Raw genomic sequence first — 16,181 nt, forward strand, 5'->3', positions numbered from 1 at the left:
AGTCCATTAGAGATGCGCGGATAGGCAATTATTTAATCCGCAACCGCATCAGAAAGTCGTCAACCATCCGCAATCCACCCGATCTAACATTTGATCAGAACCGCATCCGCCCGCACCCGCCCGTTGTTATATATCTAATATAGACGATGCAAGGCATTAGTGAGGTTATAAAGCTTTTGCCTGTTAAAGAAAGGAGACTGATCCAATGCAGCACAGACATTCGCGTGCCACGCTGTCACGACCCAGACGCACACCAGTGCGCAATCATATGGGAGCCGCGCAGAGCGCACCTCCAAGCGCGTCTCGCTGCCGGCGACGGCCGGGTATATGGGCCCGACGCTCCAGCGCCATCCATTTTCAGGGCTAGTTGATTCGGCAGGTGGGTTGTTACACACTCCTTAGCGGGTTCCAACTTCCATGGCCACCGTCCTAGCTGCTGTCTATATCAACCAGGGTGAGCCCCACCCCTTTCGTGCGCGCACTGCGCGCGGAGTGACCCCTGTTACGCGCCCCCGGCAACAGGGGTGGCGGGCAGGTAAGCTGCGCGGGCGGAGCGCGCGGAGTGACCCCTGTTACGAGCCCCCGGCCACAGGGGTGGCGGGCAGGTAAGCTGCTTACCTGCTGCGCGTGACGCCGGCCGCGGCGAAGGCGGACGAGGCGGGGTGTCGGTGCGTGGGCGCGGTGGTGACCCTGGACGTGCGTCGGGCCCTTCTCGCGAATCGCCTCAGCTACGGCACCCGGTGGGGCCCTCTCGGGGGAAGGGGCCTCGGTCCCGGACCCCGGCGAGGCGTCCCTTCTCCGCTCCGTAAAAGTGTCCATCTCTTTTCTTTTTTTTTCTTCTGTTGTGGCATATGCTGCAGGTGCCTGCTCGTTTTTCGTATGTGGGTAACAACATTTAACTATGTATATACAGGTAAAAGCCAGTAAATTAGAATATTTTGAAAAACTTGATTTATTTCAGTAATTGCATTCAAAAGGTGTAACTTGTACATTATATTTATTCATTGCACACAGACTGATGCATTCAAATGTTTATTTCATTTAATTTTGATGATTTGAAGTGGCAACAAATGAAAATCCAAAATTCCGTGTGTCACAAAATTAGAATATTACTTAAGGCTAATACAAAAAAGGGATTTTTAGAAATGTTGGCCAACTGAAAAGTATGAAAATGAAAAATATGAGCATGTACAATACTCAATACTTGGTTGGAGCTCCTTTTGCCTCAATTACTGCGTTAATGCGGCGTGGCATGGAGTCGATGAGTTTCTGGCACTGCTCAGGTGTTATGAGAGCCCAGGTTGCTCTGATAGTGGCCTTCAACTCTTCTGCGTTTTTGGGTCTGGCATTCTGCATCTTCCTTTTCACAATACCCCACAGATTTTCTATGGGGCTAAGGTCAGGGGAGTTGGCGGGCCAATTTAGAACAGAAATACCATGGTCCGTAAACCAGGCACGGGTAGATTTTGCGCTGTGTGCAGGCGCCAAGTCCTGTTGGAACTTGAAATCTCCATCTCCATAGAGCAGGTCAGCAGCAGGAAGCATGAAGTGCTCTAAAACTTGCTGGTAGACGGCTGCGTTGACCCTGGATCTCAGGAAACAGAGTGGACCGACACCAGCAGATGACATGGCACCCCAAACCATCACTGATGGTGGAAACTTTACACTAGACTTCAGGCAACGTGGATCCTGTGCCTCTCCTGTCTTCCTCCAGACTCTGGGACCTCGATTTCCAAAGGAAATGCAAAATTTGCATGGTTGGGTGATGGTTTGGGGTGCCATGTCATCTGCTGGTGTCGGTCCACTCTGTTTCCTGAGATCCAGGGTCAACGCAGCCGTCTACCAGCAAGTTTTAGAGCACTTCATGCTTCCTGCTGCTGACCTGCTCTATGGAGATGGAGATTTCAAGTTCCAACAGGACTTGGCGCCTGCACACAGCGCAAAATCTACCCGTGCCTGGTTTACGGACCATGGTATTTCTGTTCTAAATTGGCCCGCCAACTCCCCTGACCTTAGCCCCATAGAAAATCTGTGGGGTATTGTGAAAAGGAAGATGCAGAATGCCAGACCCAAAAACGCAGAAGAGTTGAAGGCCACTATCAGAGCAACCTGGGCTCTCATAACACCTGAGCAGTGCCAGAAACTCATGGACTCCATGCCACGCCGCATTAACGCAGTAATTGAGGCAAAAGGAGCTCCAACCAAGTATTGAGTATTGTACATGCTCATATTTTTCATACTTTTCAGTTGGCCAACATTTCTAAAAATCCCTTTTTTGTATTAGCCTTAAGTAATATTCTAATTTTGTGACACACGGAATTTTGGATTTTCATTTGTTGCCACTTCAAATTATCAAAATTAAATGAAATAAACATTTGAATGCATCAGTCTGTGTGCAATGAATAAATATAATGTACAAGTTACGCCTTTTGAATGCAATTACTGAAATAAATCAAGTTTTTCAAAATATTCTAATTTACTGGCTTTTACCTGTATATTTCCGAATTGGTTTAACTGCCACCCGCCTGAATCTACTTAAAATCTAATTTATTTATTTTTTCAACCACCTGACCCGACCCGACCCGCGGATCAAATCTAATTTTTTTTAATTTCATCCGCCCGACCGCATCTCTATAGTCCATAGTTAAACAAATTGTCCATTTTAACCTTAACACGTTCTGCTCTCGTTTAAATGTGTCTTAATAGCCAGCAAAATGGAATATCGATGTAATGCGGCAAACACAACCAATTTGAACACTGTTTGCATTATAACAATAATGCACAGCAAGCATCCACAATGTGATTGGATCGATACATGTGCGAAAGGATGTACTGTAGAGTTAAATGTTTATAATAAATCGGTAGATAACTAACACACTATATAAATATCACTATTTGTACAACAGGGTGCATGTCTAAAGTCACTGATTGTGTTGCTGTAACTGTTTATTGTGACATTATTGTCTGATGAATGACAAGATTGGCTACATTAGCCTGTTAGCATTGTGGCTAGCTAGTTAACATCCGGCTAATTACTGTCGCGATATAAGCACCTACCTTGGCGGGACGTGTATTCTAAACTACCGGCGAATTACGTTTAAGTAAAAAAAAAAAAGCAAAGTTAAACAAGTAGTGGCGATTACACTGTCGAAAAAAAAGCTAAGCTAGTGGCTGGTCGAAGCTAGCCGGGGTTAGCTCCCTACCGTGTCCGCTCCAGAGGGCTGCGGCCCGGCCGCCTGCCCACCCATCACTCCTCGGAAGAAGTTCATCTTTTGACGAGTCACAAGACGTCCTCGCAGAAACGTAGTAATAAAAAAAAATGCGTCCTCCCGCTCTGAAGAAATTCCAGTGTGAAAACTTTAAAAGAGGGGGAAAAAAATATATATGTTGTTTTTTTGTTGTTGGGTGAAACACAGGACAGTCACAGACCGACCCCGGAAGTCCTCACTGCGAGAGGCCAGTGCGCAAGCGCGAGGACGTGGCGATACGTGGCCGACCAGGTGCCGTCTGATATTTAAAGGGCCACACACACACAAATACAAAGGCCGTATGGCGGAGACATCCATCCATCCATCCATTTCCTACCGCTTGTCCCTTCATACAACCAGAGGTGGGTAGAGTAGCCAGAAATTGTACTCAAGTAAGAGTACTGTTACTTTAGAGATTTATTACTCAAGTAAAAGTAAGGAGTAGTCACCCAAATATTTACTTGAGTAAAAGTAAAAAGTATGTTGTGAAAAAACTACTCAAGTACTGAGTAACTGATGAGTAACATACACACTCATATCATATATATATATATATATATATATATATATATATATATATATATATATATATATATATATATATATATATACATACATACATACATATACATTGATATATACAGTATATAATTTATAAGTATTTATTTTGCTGTTTTTGTTTACATGTTAAAGGTGTTTTAATGAATATACATGCATGTTTAACACATATAGATTCCTTTCTTTAATGAAGACAAGAATATAAGTTGGTGTATTACCTGATTCTGATGACTTGCGTTGATTGTAATCAGACAGTAGTGATGACAAACGTCCACGTTTTCAAATGCAGGTGAAGAAAAGTTCCTCCTTTCTGTCTAATACCACATGAAAGTGGTGGGTTTTTGGCATCCTATTTGTCCAGCTTCCATATTCGTTTTTATACACTTTACAAGAAATATATTGGTGTCAAACTCCGTAGCTTGCTAGCTTGTAATTTACACTGGCTTTCGGAGACTCTTGTTTTGAAAGCGCAGGCGCGATGGCGCGGCACTTTTATTGTGAAGACAGGAACGTCCTCATTTGCGGTCAGTCTTGAGGCTTTTGACTGGATGTACGGTTGAAATAAAACAAGTATCTTTTTTCCTTCACACTTTTGATTGATTGATTTGAACTTTTATTATTAGATTGCACAGTACAGTACATATTCCGTACAATTGACCACTAAATGGTAACACCCCAATAAGTTTTTTAACTTGTTTAAGTCAGGTCATGTGACCACCTGGCTCTGTTTGATTGGTCCAACGTCACCAGTGACTGCATCTGATTGGTGGAACGAAGTGAAACGTCACCAGTAAGGCAGGCACTTTGAAGGTCTGTCTGACAGACCAAAACAAACAAAGCGTGCATTAACAGATCGATAAAAATTAGTAGCGAGTAGCGAGCTGAATGTAGATAAAAGTAGCGGAGTAAAAGTAGCGTTCCTTCTCTATAAATATACTCAAGTAAAAGTAAAAGTATGTTGCATTAAAACTACTCTTAGAAGTACAATTTATCCCAAAAGTTACTCAAGTAGATGTAACAGAGTAAATGTAGCGCGTTACTACCCACCTCTGCATACAACCTCAATAATATGTTCAGTACTTTATTGCTTTTTGTTACGTGATGAAAATATCAATTCTATCGGGGTCCATCAGTAACAAAAATGTTAATATTTATTTGTTTAATAAAATTATATTTTATACACCGATATCTAAACTACTACTACTTTGTTCACCCACTCCTGAAAACACTCATTTTGTGACAAAATGTTATAAAGACTTACCGTATTTACCGGACTATAAGTCGCAGTTTTTTTCATAGTTTGGCCGGAGGGTGCGACCAGGCCCGGCCCTAACCAATCTGGCGCCCTAGGCAAGATTTTAGGTGGCGTCCCCCCACATCGGCAGTGAAGTGTATATACTCACAAGAAACTGAATAGCTTTGTCTTTGACCTTTTTTTTTTTTTACTTACAACTATACCTAATATATAAAGGGGTGGAAAAGTGACTATTACCTGCAGGGCAAACATTAGCTAACCAGAAGGCAACAACAATGTAAACAAAAAACACCTGCTTAAAAGATCTAATACAAATGTCCCTGAGGAATGTAAGGTGGGAGTACTGTAATTACCTAACGTTACATTATTATTTTCCATAACAATTTAGCCCCCTCCACAATATTAACCCGACGTTAAAACAGAACTAGCTATTTATTGATTAGCAATTGCCGAATCATGTAACATTAGCTTAATGCTAAAAAGCCAGGTTACTATCACATTCTGTAACAGACAAATAATTTAATGTAGGCTAACGTTACCTACCTACTACCTCTGTCTTTTTCTCGTTTCTCCTCCTCTTCTTTTCTCTTTTTTCTTCCCTGGGCACCTGACAGTTTTCGCCGTTTTGACATCTTGTGTTGATTTTTTGATGTGGTGACGTCCAAAAAGAGTCATGATACGGGAAGGGAGGGGGCGCACCGTGCGAAGGGGGGGTGGGGGGGGGGGTGAATGTTGTAACAAATAATATTTCTGTTAAATAGGCTTTACTTTGCATTTTAATTAACGTGGGATTATTTTTTGTATTTAGAAATAATAGTACCAACTTTTTTTTTTTTTTTCTCCAAGATTTGTGGCACTGGCGTGGCGCCCCCTGATGGACGGCGCCCTTAGCATTTGCCTATACGGCCTATGCCACGGGCCGGCCCTGCATACAACCTCAATAATATGTTCAGTACTTTATTGCTTTTTTTTTTACGTGATGAAAATATCAATTCTATCAGGGTCCATCAGTAACAAAAATGTTAATATTTATTTGTTTAATAAAATTATATTTTATACACCGATATCTAAACTACTACTACTTTGTTCACCCACTCCTGAAAACACTCATTTTGTGCCAAAATGTTATAAAGACTTACCGTATTTTCCGGACTATAAGTCGCAGTTTTTTTCAGTTTGGCCGGGGGTGCGACTTATACTCAGGAGTGACTTATGTGTGAAATGATTAACACATTAGCGCATACTTGCCAACCCTCCCGAATTTTCCGGGAGACTCCCGAAATTCAGCGCCTCTCCCGGGACAAATATTCTCCCGAAAATCTCCCGATTTTCAGCGGAGCTGGAAGCCACGCCCCCTCCAGCTCCATGCGGACCTGAGTGAGGACAGCCCTTTTTCATGACGGGAGGACAACAGGGTGACAAGAACTAAATCATCCAGACTAGAGATAAATTGTATTATTATGTTTATCTTACCTATAAATAAATATATTTATTAATTTTAAAAAAACAACTAAATACATTTTTACTATATTTTGCTAAAAACATCAAAATTAATTGTATTTTTATTTGTATTTTTTCGTGACTCCTTATTACATTCAGCCATAGAATTATACATTAAAATAAACATATTTGAAATAATTGATTTTAAATGATCATAATAATTCATTTAAAATGACCATATTTAATTATTAAAATAATTGCTTGTTTATCAACAACTTTAGCATTTTATTCATTACATTTTGAAACTCTCAGAAGCCAAGTTATGTTATATTCCTTATTACAAGTTTGAAGTATCAATTATCTAAACAGCTTGTTTGCATATTTTCAGGATGTAGATATCTATATATATACATATAAATATATATATATATATGAAATACTTGACTTGGTGAATTCTAGCGGTCAATATACTGCTCCCCTCTTAACCACGCCCCCAACCCCCACCTCCCGAAATCGGAGGTCTCAAGGTTGGCAAGTATGCATTAGCGTAAAATATCAAATAATATTATTTATCTCATTCACGTAAGAGACTAGACGTATAAGATTTCATGGGATTTAGCGATTAGGAGTGACAGATTGTTTGGTAAACGTATAGCATGTTCTATATGTTATAGTTATTTGAATGACTCTTACCATAATATGTTACGTTAACATACCAGTTGGTTATTTATGCCTCATATAACGTACACTTATTCAGCCTGTTGTTCACTATTCTTTATTTATTTTAAATTGCCTTTCAAATGTCTATTCTTGGTGTTGGCTTTTATCAAATACATTTCCCCCAAAAAATGCGACTTATACTCCAGTGCGACTTGTGTTTTTTTTCTTCTTTATTATGCATTTTCGGCCGGTGCGACTTATACTCCGGAGCGACTTATACTCCGAAAAATAGGGTAATTTGGAAAGAATTAAAAAAAAATTCAGTATGCGTTTTAATTGCACATACTTTTTCATTACTATCATTCATTAATATTTTCACAATATTTGTGTATTTAGTCGACTTTTGTTGTGACTCCCTGTGTATGTAAAGAAACTAGTTTTTAAATATTAATTAGGTCTACCGTTTTTAATCTCTTATATTATAATATACTTTATTTGTAAAAAAACACTTTACATTGAGTAAACAACCTCAAAGTGCTAGTGTATTAAAAAAAAAAAAAAAAATATATATATATATATATATATATAATAAAAAAATAAAAAAATAAAAAAAACTAGAACAGCCAAATAGCTAAAACTAGTATGCATACATCTAAAAAAAAAGTCTTTTTTAAAAACAACGGTTTTCAAGCCTTTTTTAAAAGCATCCACAGTCTGTGGTGCCCTCAGGTGGTCAGGGAGAGTGTTCCACAGACTGGGAGCGGCGGAGCAGAAAGTCCGGTCTCCCATTGTTCGTAGCTTTGTCCTCGGACGTTGGAGGAGGTTAGCCTGTCCGGAGTGGAGGATTTGGGGGTGAGTAGTCCTTTGAGGTAGAGGGGGGCATTTCCATGGAGGCACTGGTGTGTTAGTAGGCTTTGAATTCAATCCTGAGTGGAACAGGAAGCCAGTGGAGGGATTTGAGAGTTGGTGTGATATGGTCATCAGGATCAGGATCCTAGCAGCACTATTCTGTATGTATTGCAGCTTCTGGATGTTCTTGCTGGGGATCCCGACAAGAAGTGTGTTGCAATAGTCTAGACTGTTATATTACTATTGAAAACCACTATCAATATATTTAACAAACAGACATCACGTTGGAAATCAGTAACTCTCTTTGATTCACTATTTAAGTGTGTTATATTCCTATATTCAAACAGTGTTATAGTGGGCAAAAATACTAAATGTACTTGATCAACAAAACGTCTGCCTTGTTTTTAATGAATACTTAGGCCTACTTTGTTCCTGTATTTTAATGTTGGTCATTATGGTGGTACTTGGCACAGTCAAGTGTTTTCATTGCCTGTATGTCTTCATTTCTCCTCGGGGATTATTAAAGTATTTCTGATTCTGATGGTTAATAAAGGTGATGGCCACAGCTTGATTCCTGCCTGGAACAGATTATTTATAGTTCCTAAAGGGAAACCTTAATAAATGCCAAATGACAACACACCATAACCTAATTATTCCTCACTATAAATGCATTTTCCAATCACAATTCACAAGTTCAATGCTACTGTCAGCCTGTTGTGTTGGTGTATATAAAACAATAGCCTCCTTAGGATAAAGTGCAATAACAGGGCCGCAGCTTTTACACATGACCAATGGGTATGAGTGGCGCTGTGATATCAGTAGTTTATTAGGTCTGACATTCAAAATGGAAAAACAAAAGAAAAATCATACACCTGCAAACTGTTGTATACTATAGCAACAATTAAACGATGGCAGCCAACACAGTAAACTTCTATTTCCGTTTAAAAAAAAAAAAAAAAGGGACTGGAATCATTCACCAGCCGACTGCGATCTCAATCAGGGAGGAATAAAATAACAAATTTACAGATTGTTTTTGTGAAGATAAAAAAAAAAAAAAAACACCTGACAAACTGAGCTGTCACATATAAGCTCATAAAAAGGAAAAGCATTTATCAAAACTAGCTCACGTGTGGAAAAATATGCAGATTATTACAGTTAATTTGGGAGGAGACTGTGTTCCGAGCGGCAAAAAAGAGATTGTCCCAGAAATGTTTGGAAAATAGTGCAATATACCACCAGATAAGGAAGACCTCATTAGCGCATTTATCCAGGAAAATAAAGTTGCTACATCACTTTCCCCTTTTCAGTGCAAGATTCAAACAAATCAAAAACATCTCATACTGTCCTTCCCAGCCAAAAAAAGCAACAAAAACAATTATATTTTATGCACAATGAATAACCAGCAATATGAAAAATACATATGCACCGACAGCTAGAAAGTTGATAAAAGTATTTGCCGAGTCAAGTCGGCTGCAAACACAGCCAGCCCAATCACACACACACACGCGTGTTACAAAATTGTATTTGGAGGACAAAAAGAACATTAAAAAGATGGTTTGGTTTTGAATTGTGGCGCTGTCACAGCTTTAAATGTACCTTTTTCGGGCCAGATAGGAGCAAACACAACAAAGTCACGGGGGGGGAAAAAACCTCAGCAGAAAAGTAGAATCCTTGTAAATACTGCAACTTTTGTATTATCCAAAAATGAAGTCGCTATAGGAAAGAGAAAGTGAAAGTAGAAGGCACCTTTTTTTTTTTTTTTTTCATTTCAACCGAGTGAAAAGGAAAAGCAATAAAGTAAACTTTGCTGTACATTTATTCTGTCACTTTCACATTGTGAAGACAGACGGGAGAGGGGAACCGAAAGAACCCAGACCGAGCCGCCATCGTTGTCACCTTTATCCTCGCAGCACACACACACACACTGTCACTTGTTTGGTGGAGAGAAAGAAAAAAAAAATAAAAATCCAGGATTGTTAAGTTTATCAAGGTCGAGTCCTCTTGTCCATCCAGCGCCAATAATTGAAGTTTGAGTTGAAAAAGTACAACAGCAGAAGTTTGCGGCTGTGAGCGAGGCCCGCCCCGTTACGTCTCCAGCTTGTCAATGAAACACCACAAAAAAAAAAAAAAAGTACCCATGAGTGCATATTGGTGAGTGCGTTATGCAATACATTTGAAGCAATGGTCTCTCGGGGGAAAGGGCGAGGAAAAAAAACTAAACAAAAAAAAAGACAGGCCTCTCCCCTTTGGAACGTTTGCATCTTGCTGTTTCTCAACAGTAACGGGCAGGTAGAAAATGTGCAATAGAAGGATTTACCACTTAAGTCAAGGCATATTTCTCTCTATATATAATCTCTTTTTCCAAATACTGGGCTGTTTAGTGGTAGTCTCTCAGTCCCTCCTACAAAGGTAGTCGATTACTCCTGGTTGGGTGTCCACTAAATTTACAAATTAAAGTTTGTGATTTCTTGATACCAAAAAAGGGATCCTCGGCTCACAACTAATAAGCGACATTTTTGTGTAGTTGTTCGTCTACTTCAAACGCTCGACAGGCTGTGTCACATTCCGAAAGCAACAAACAAACAAAACAAAAAAAAATAGAACCAAAAACTGAACCAAAAAACCCAAATATACGTTTATACATGTAGAACGGTTGAAGATGAAGAACACGTTACTACTTCCACGTTGCAGGTGGCGCCGCGTTTTTCAGCGACGCGTGGCGGCGTAGCGACCTTCGCCCGGTCCGCCGGAGCCCCTTCCGGAGCCCATGCCCGGTTTGGGCGCCATGCCGCCTCGAGGGGGCGGTCCCCTGCCGTCGCGCTCTCGCATCATGCCGCTTCCCACCATGCCTCGCGGGGCTCCCAGGCCTCGGTCGTTGCGCCTCGTGTCCCGCCGATCGTCTCCGCGGTTGTCACGCTCGCGCGCCGCCCTCGTCTTCTTCTCCTCCACGTTCAGACGCACTTCTCCACGGAACATGATGGGCTGTAGGCGGGCAAGAAACATAAAACGTCACTCGCATGACACAGAACTAGTGTTGTCCCGGTACCGGTAACAAAATGTATTTTGATACTTTTCTAAATAAAGGGGACCACAAAAATTGCGTTATTGGCTTTATTCTATTAACCGAGGACAACGCTACGAACAATGGGAGACCGGGCTTTCTGCTCCGTCGCTCCCAGTCTGTGGAGCGCTTTCCCTGACCACCTGAGGGCACCGCAGACTGTGGATGCTTTAAAAAAAAGGCTTAAAAACCCTTCTTTTAAAAAAAAGCCTTTTTTTAAATACATGCATACTAGTTTTAGCTATTTGGCTGTTCTAGTTTTTATTTTTTATTATCTTTCTATTTTTTATTTTATTTTTTTTAATACACTGTAGCACTTTGAGGTTGTTTACTCAATGTAAAGTGCTTTTTTTTTTTTTATACAAATAAAATCTATTATTATTATTATTATTATTTAAACAAAAAATCTTACGGTTATGATTTTTAATGACCGTAAGTTTTCAACTATATAATTCAATGGTTGGAATCTGTGCTTATGGATGATATACCAGTTACTACGGTAATCTAATTAGTTACTATGGTTATCTAATGTTTACTCAATGTAAAGTGCTTTTTTTTTTTTATTTTTTTTTTTTACAAATAAAATGTATTATTATTATTATTATTATTTTAACAAAAAATCTTACGGTTATGTTTTTTAATGACCGTAAGTTTTCAACTATATAATTCAATGGTTGGAATCTGTGCTTATGGCTGATATACCAGTTACTACGGTAATCTAATTAGTTACTATGCTCATCTAATGTTTACTCAATGTAAAGTGCTTTTTTTTTTTTTTACAAATAAAATCTATTATTTTAACAAAAAATCTTTCGGTTCATTAAACATGTTTGTTGCAATTGTGAACTTAAATAAAATAATGAACATCCAAGACAAATTGTCTTTTAGTGGCAAGTAAACAAACAAAGGCTCCTAATTAGTCTGCTGACATATGCAGTAACGTATGGTGTCATTTTCCATTATTTTATTTTGTCAATTATGAGGGACAAGCTGTAAAAATTGATTATTAATCTACCTGTTCATTTACTGTTATTTGTGTATTTTCCGTTTCATCATGTTCTATCTACACTTCTGTTAAAATGTAGTGATCACTTATTCTTCTGTTTGGATACTTTACATTAGTTTTGGATGATGTTGTCTATTACCATTGTTGGTATATTCATTATTCCTACATTGTTGATACAAATGATTGTTACAGTGTAATAATTATTGTTACCTGTGGTAATGCCCCTATGATACAACATCTGTATCCTTGAACAAAGTATGAGTGAAACTCATGTGAATAATCACTGAATGGAGAACTGGGGGTGGGATTAAATAAGTTATCTTCTTCCCACTCCCTTTCAGGCAAAACTGGACAATCATGCATTACATACTATACATTACCTTTTGCACTATATTCATTTATATTATTATGTGTTGTCAACTTTGTACTTTTTTTTATGTCATTGCCTGAAATAAATAAATGGAAAAAAAAGAAAAAAGAAATGAAAATGATACCACAAATTTGGGTATCAATCCGATACCAAGTAGTTACAGGATCATACATTGGTCATATTCAAAGTCCTCATGTGTCCAGGGACATATTTACTAAGTTTATAAACATAATGTGAATTAAAAAAAAAGGGAAATATATTTTTTGATGCTAAAAAATATCGATGTAATAATCATAGTAGTATCGATTCGATACGCCCTTTTACTTGGTATCATTACAGTGGATGTCAGGTGTAGATCCACCAGTGCCGTTTGTTTACATTGTGATGCCGGTGAGCTACGGTGTGTAGTGAAGCATGTTTAGCTATGCCTCGTCCTGCAGTGATAATGATACTTGTAAGAAACTTACTTTATTTGTCGCCATGGAGGCGAGGATTAGTGATTTAGAAGTAGCTAAAATACCGCAGATGGATGTTAGCCGCTAGCTAGCTAGCCATGTCTTAAAGCACCTCTTCCTGAGGGTGTTTCAGTGTTATAACTTCATCTTTATCATCAGTTTTTAAGTCAAAATGCGTCCATTCTCCCTTTTCTGTCTACACACTGTCTGCTTGTAAGTACTCTGTGATTGTACGCTGCCGAACATGCTCCTCTGCTCGTAAAACCAGCAATGTCATGACGACGGCGGGGGTGTGGGGGACCGGTACTTTTTAGAGGCGGTATAGTACCGAATGATGAATTAGTATCGCGGTACTATACTACAACCTTACACAGAATGCCCCTCATTCGTTCTTCACTGTTAAGATCACAAGCAACATACATACAGTGGAACCTTGATTCACGAACGCCTCTATTTGCGTTCTTTTCGGTCTACGACCGTTTGGATCAGACCTCGGCAAATTAAGGCCCGGGGGCCACATGCGGCCCGTTAAGCTTTTCAATCTGGCCCGCCGGACATTCCCAAATAATTTTTTTAGATCTTTAAGATGGAAAGCTGCCATTATGATGTACAGTGATGTTTTTTTAATGACCGTAAGTCTTCAACTATACCAGGGGTCGGCAACCTTTACCACTCAAAGAGCTATTTTGACCCGTTTTACAAGTTAAAGAAATCAATGGGAGCCACAAAACTCTTTTGAAATTTAAAATGAAATAACACTGCATATAAAGTTTTTTTTTGCTTTGTGCTATGTATAAACAAACTTATGGGTTACATTTATGAAATCAATGAACGACTGCAGAGAAAATGAAATAAAATTTCTGCATGCATCAAAACGTTTTTAACTCCCATGAATTGATTTACGTGGACCCCGAGTGTGTTGAAAAACATATTCGGGTGTTACCATTTAGTGGTCAATTGTACAGAATATGTACTGTACTGTGCAATCTACTAATAATTAGCCCGGAAGAGTTTGGGATGCAAGGGATTCTGGGTATTTGTCCTGTTGTGTTTATGTTGTGTTAAGGTGCGGATGTTCTCCCGAAATGTGTTTGTCATTCTTGTTTGGTGTGGGTTCACAGTGTGGCGCATATTTGTAACAGTGTTAAAGTTGTTTATATCGCCACCCTCAGTATGACCTGTATGAGTGTTGATCAAGTATGCCTTGCAGTCACTTACCTGTGTATGCAGAAGCCGCATACAACTTTTGACTGGGACGGCACGCAGTTAGTATGGTGAAAAAGCGGACGCGGGCGCGACGACAGGTCATAGAGATCGCTAAAGGCAGAGCCATCACGGCACGCCCTCAATATCGTTGTACGGGTGAAAATCTGAGAATGGTTGCCCCGGGAGATTTTCGGGAGAGGCACTGAAATTCGTGAGTCTCCCGGAAAAATTGTGAGGGTTGGCAGGTATGCAGCTGAGCCGCATCAGACTGATCAAAGAGCCGCAGGTTGCTGACCCCTGAACTATACAATTCAATGGTTGGAATCTGTGCTTATGGCTGATATACCAGTTACTATGGTAATCTAATTAGTTACTATGGTCATCTAATTAGTTACTATGGTAATCTACGTCACAGCAGCTCAGACAAGGCACAAAGCAGTGTTGGCGGGAAGCGTTTCCACAGACGCGGAAGGAGATTTTCACAACAAAGTTCTAAAGCTTAGTGATATATCACATATATCAGATTGTAGGTGGGTTTATTTTGTACCCTTCGCGTTCATATTTCACCGTTTGTTGCATTTTTGTTGCGTTTCAGTTGATTAAAATATGTCGATCGAAAGGGGGTGTGACATTCATATTTTTGTCAATATTCAGTGTTTTACCATTCATAGAAAAATTCAAAATTACATTACATTTTTAAGGCGGTCTGTCATAACGTTTTTAGCATTCAATCAGACATTATTGTGAGGTTTTGTATTAGTGTTCCTAAAAATAGATATACGGGCCCCCAGACAAAATGTTTTCTCTAAATGTGGCCCCAGAGTCAAAATAATTGACCAGGCCTGGTTTAGATGGAGACAAATATGCCTCAAAGTCCAACCAATGTCACAAATGTTTTTTCATTTATTCATTTTGTTTGCCGCAGGAATCGCTATGGGTGCTGCCGGTTTAATGACACTTCCTGTAAAACACTATTTTTAAGAGGCGGGCCCCCGACGTCACATCCTGTTTACGTTTTGGCTCACAGATATTGAAGATGCAAGTCCACAGTTGCAACCATTATTAAAAACTTTGCCGAACGAGTGAAATATCTTCGCAAGGACAGCAGAAAGTGCAAAACATTTTCAAGACCCTTCTTAAAACCCATTTGTATTCACTGGCTTTTAACCCAGCATGAGACTTTGAACTGTTTTTAGCTTTTAACTTTTTGAACTGTTTTTAACTTTTAAACTGTTTTTATCTAACAAACTGTTCTTAGGGTAATTTACATTTGCTTTTTAATTGTGTATTTTTATTTCTGTTTTAAATGTTATTTTTTAGTCTGTCCTTTGCCTCTATTTCTTTGTGGTGTACAGCCCTTTGTTTTTCAACTGTGCTTGTTTTTAAAGGGCTTTATAAATAAAGTTGGTATGGTATGGTAAAACAAGGTGGAAAGGTTGTTGCTAAATGAGAAGCAGATCACATTTTCGAGGCCATCATTTGAGAGAAGGCTTGCCATTTATATGGCGACTAGTGTACTAAAGTCAGCATGCTGGAACCAACACGGAAGAACAATTTAAAGCAAGCCGTGGGTGTGTGGAAAAGTTTAAAAAGAGGAGCAGTCATCCAAAGCGTCGGTGGAGCATGGCTGCTGATGGTGAGGCTTCAGCTTGGATTTTATCAGCAAAGGGAGCTTTCCACCCATCTTTTTCCCTTTGATAAGACCATACTTTTTTGGAAAAAGATGCCACAGGGGGGACTTTTAGCTAAAGGGAATGCAGTGCCGGAACACCAGTCGATGGAGGAGCGCCTCACACTGCTTTATTGTGCCAACGCTAGCAGTGGCTGCAACATGTGGAAGGGGATGCTATGCTGGTTTACCACTCCCACACTGTTAAGACAAATGCCACAAATAGTCAAGGCCACAAGGTAATTCCTCTTGTTTTTGATTGTAGCAACATGTTTTGTAACATTTTGAAGTACACCAAACGGGACTTTTGTGTGGGCGCGGACGCATTGGCTGTTGTGTATTGGATAAAAAAAGTGAGATGTATATTTATAAAGCGCTTTTCTCTAGAGACTCAAAGCGCTTTA

At 39.5% G+C, this 16,181-nt stretch overlaps 2 protein-coding genes across 10 annotated transcripts in view; both read right to left on the reverse strand.

Annotated features, from left to right (window-relative positions):
* Positions 1-3,457, reverse strand: part of uso1 (USO1 vesicle transport factor) — a 57,450-nt gene extending 53,993 nt beyond the window's left edge. For all 6 annotated transcript variants that reach the window (XR_009810065.1, XR_009810064.1, XR_009810062.1 and 3 more), the window contains exon 1: positions 3,204-3,457. Coding sequence is in view for 1 of the 6 variants with exons in the window: in XM_061922956.1 (XP_061778940.1) it covers positions 3,204-3,269 (66 nt within the window). In the remaining 5 variants the exon portion in view is untranslated. The remainder of the gene's footprint in view (positions 1-3,203) is intronic.
* A 5,349-nt stretch (positions 3,458-8,806) lies between these two features.
* Positions 8,807-16,181, reverse strand: part of g3bp2a (G3BP stress granule assembly factor 2a) — a 43,947-nt gene continuing 36,572 nt past the window's right edge. For all 4 annotated transcript variants that reach the window (XM_061922927.1, XM_061922926.1, XM_061922924.1 and 1 more), the window contains one exon: positions 8,807-10,992. In XM_061922927.1, the coding sequence (XP_061778911.1) occupies positions 10,717-10,992 (276 nt within the window). In that variant the 3' untranslated portion in view covers positions 8,807-10,716. The remainder of the gene's footprint in view (positions 10,993-16,181) is intronic.

This window comes from Nerophis lumbriciformis, linkage group LG27 (assembly GCF_033978685.3).
Source record: "Nerophis lumbriciformis linkage group LG27, RoL_Nlum_v2.1, whole genome shotgun sequence".
NCBI classification, from domain to species: Eukaryota; Metazoa; Chordata; class Actinopteri; order Syngnathiformes; family Syngnathidae; genus Nerophis; species Nerophis lumbriciformis.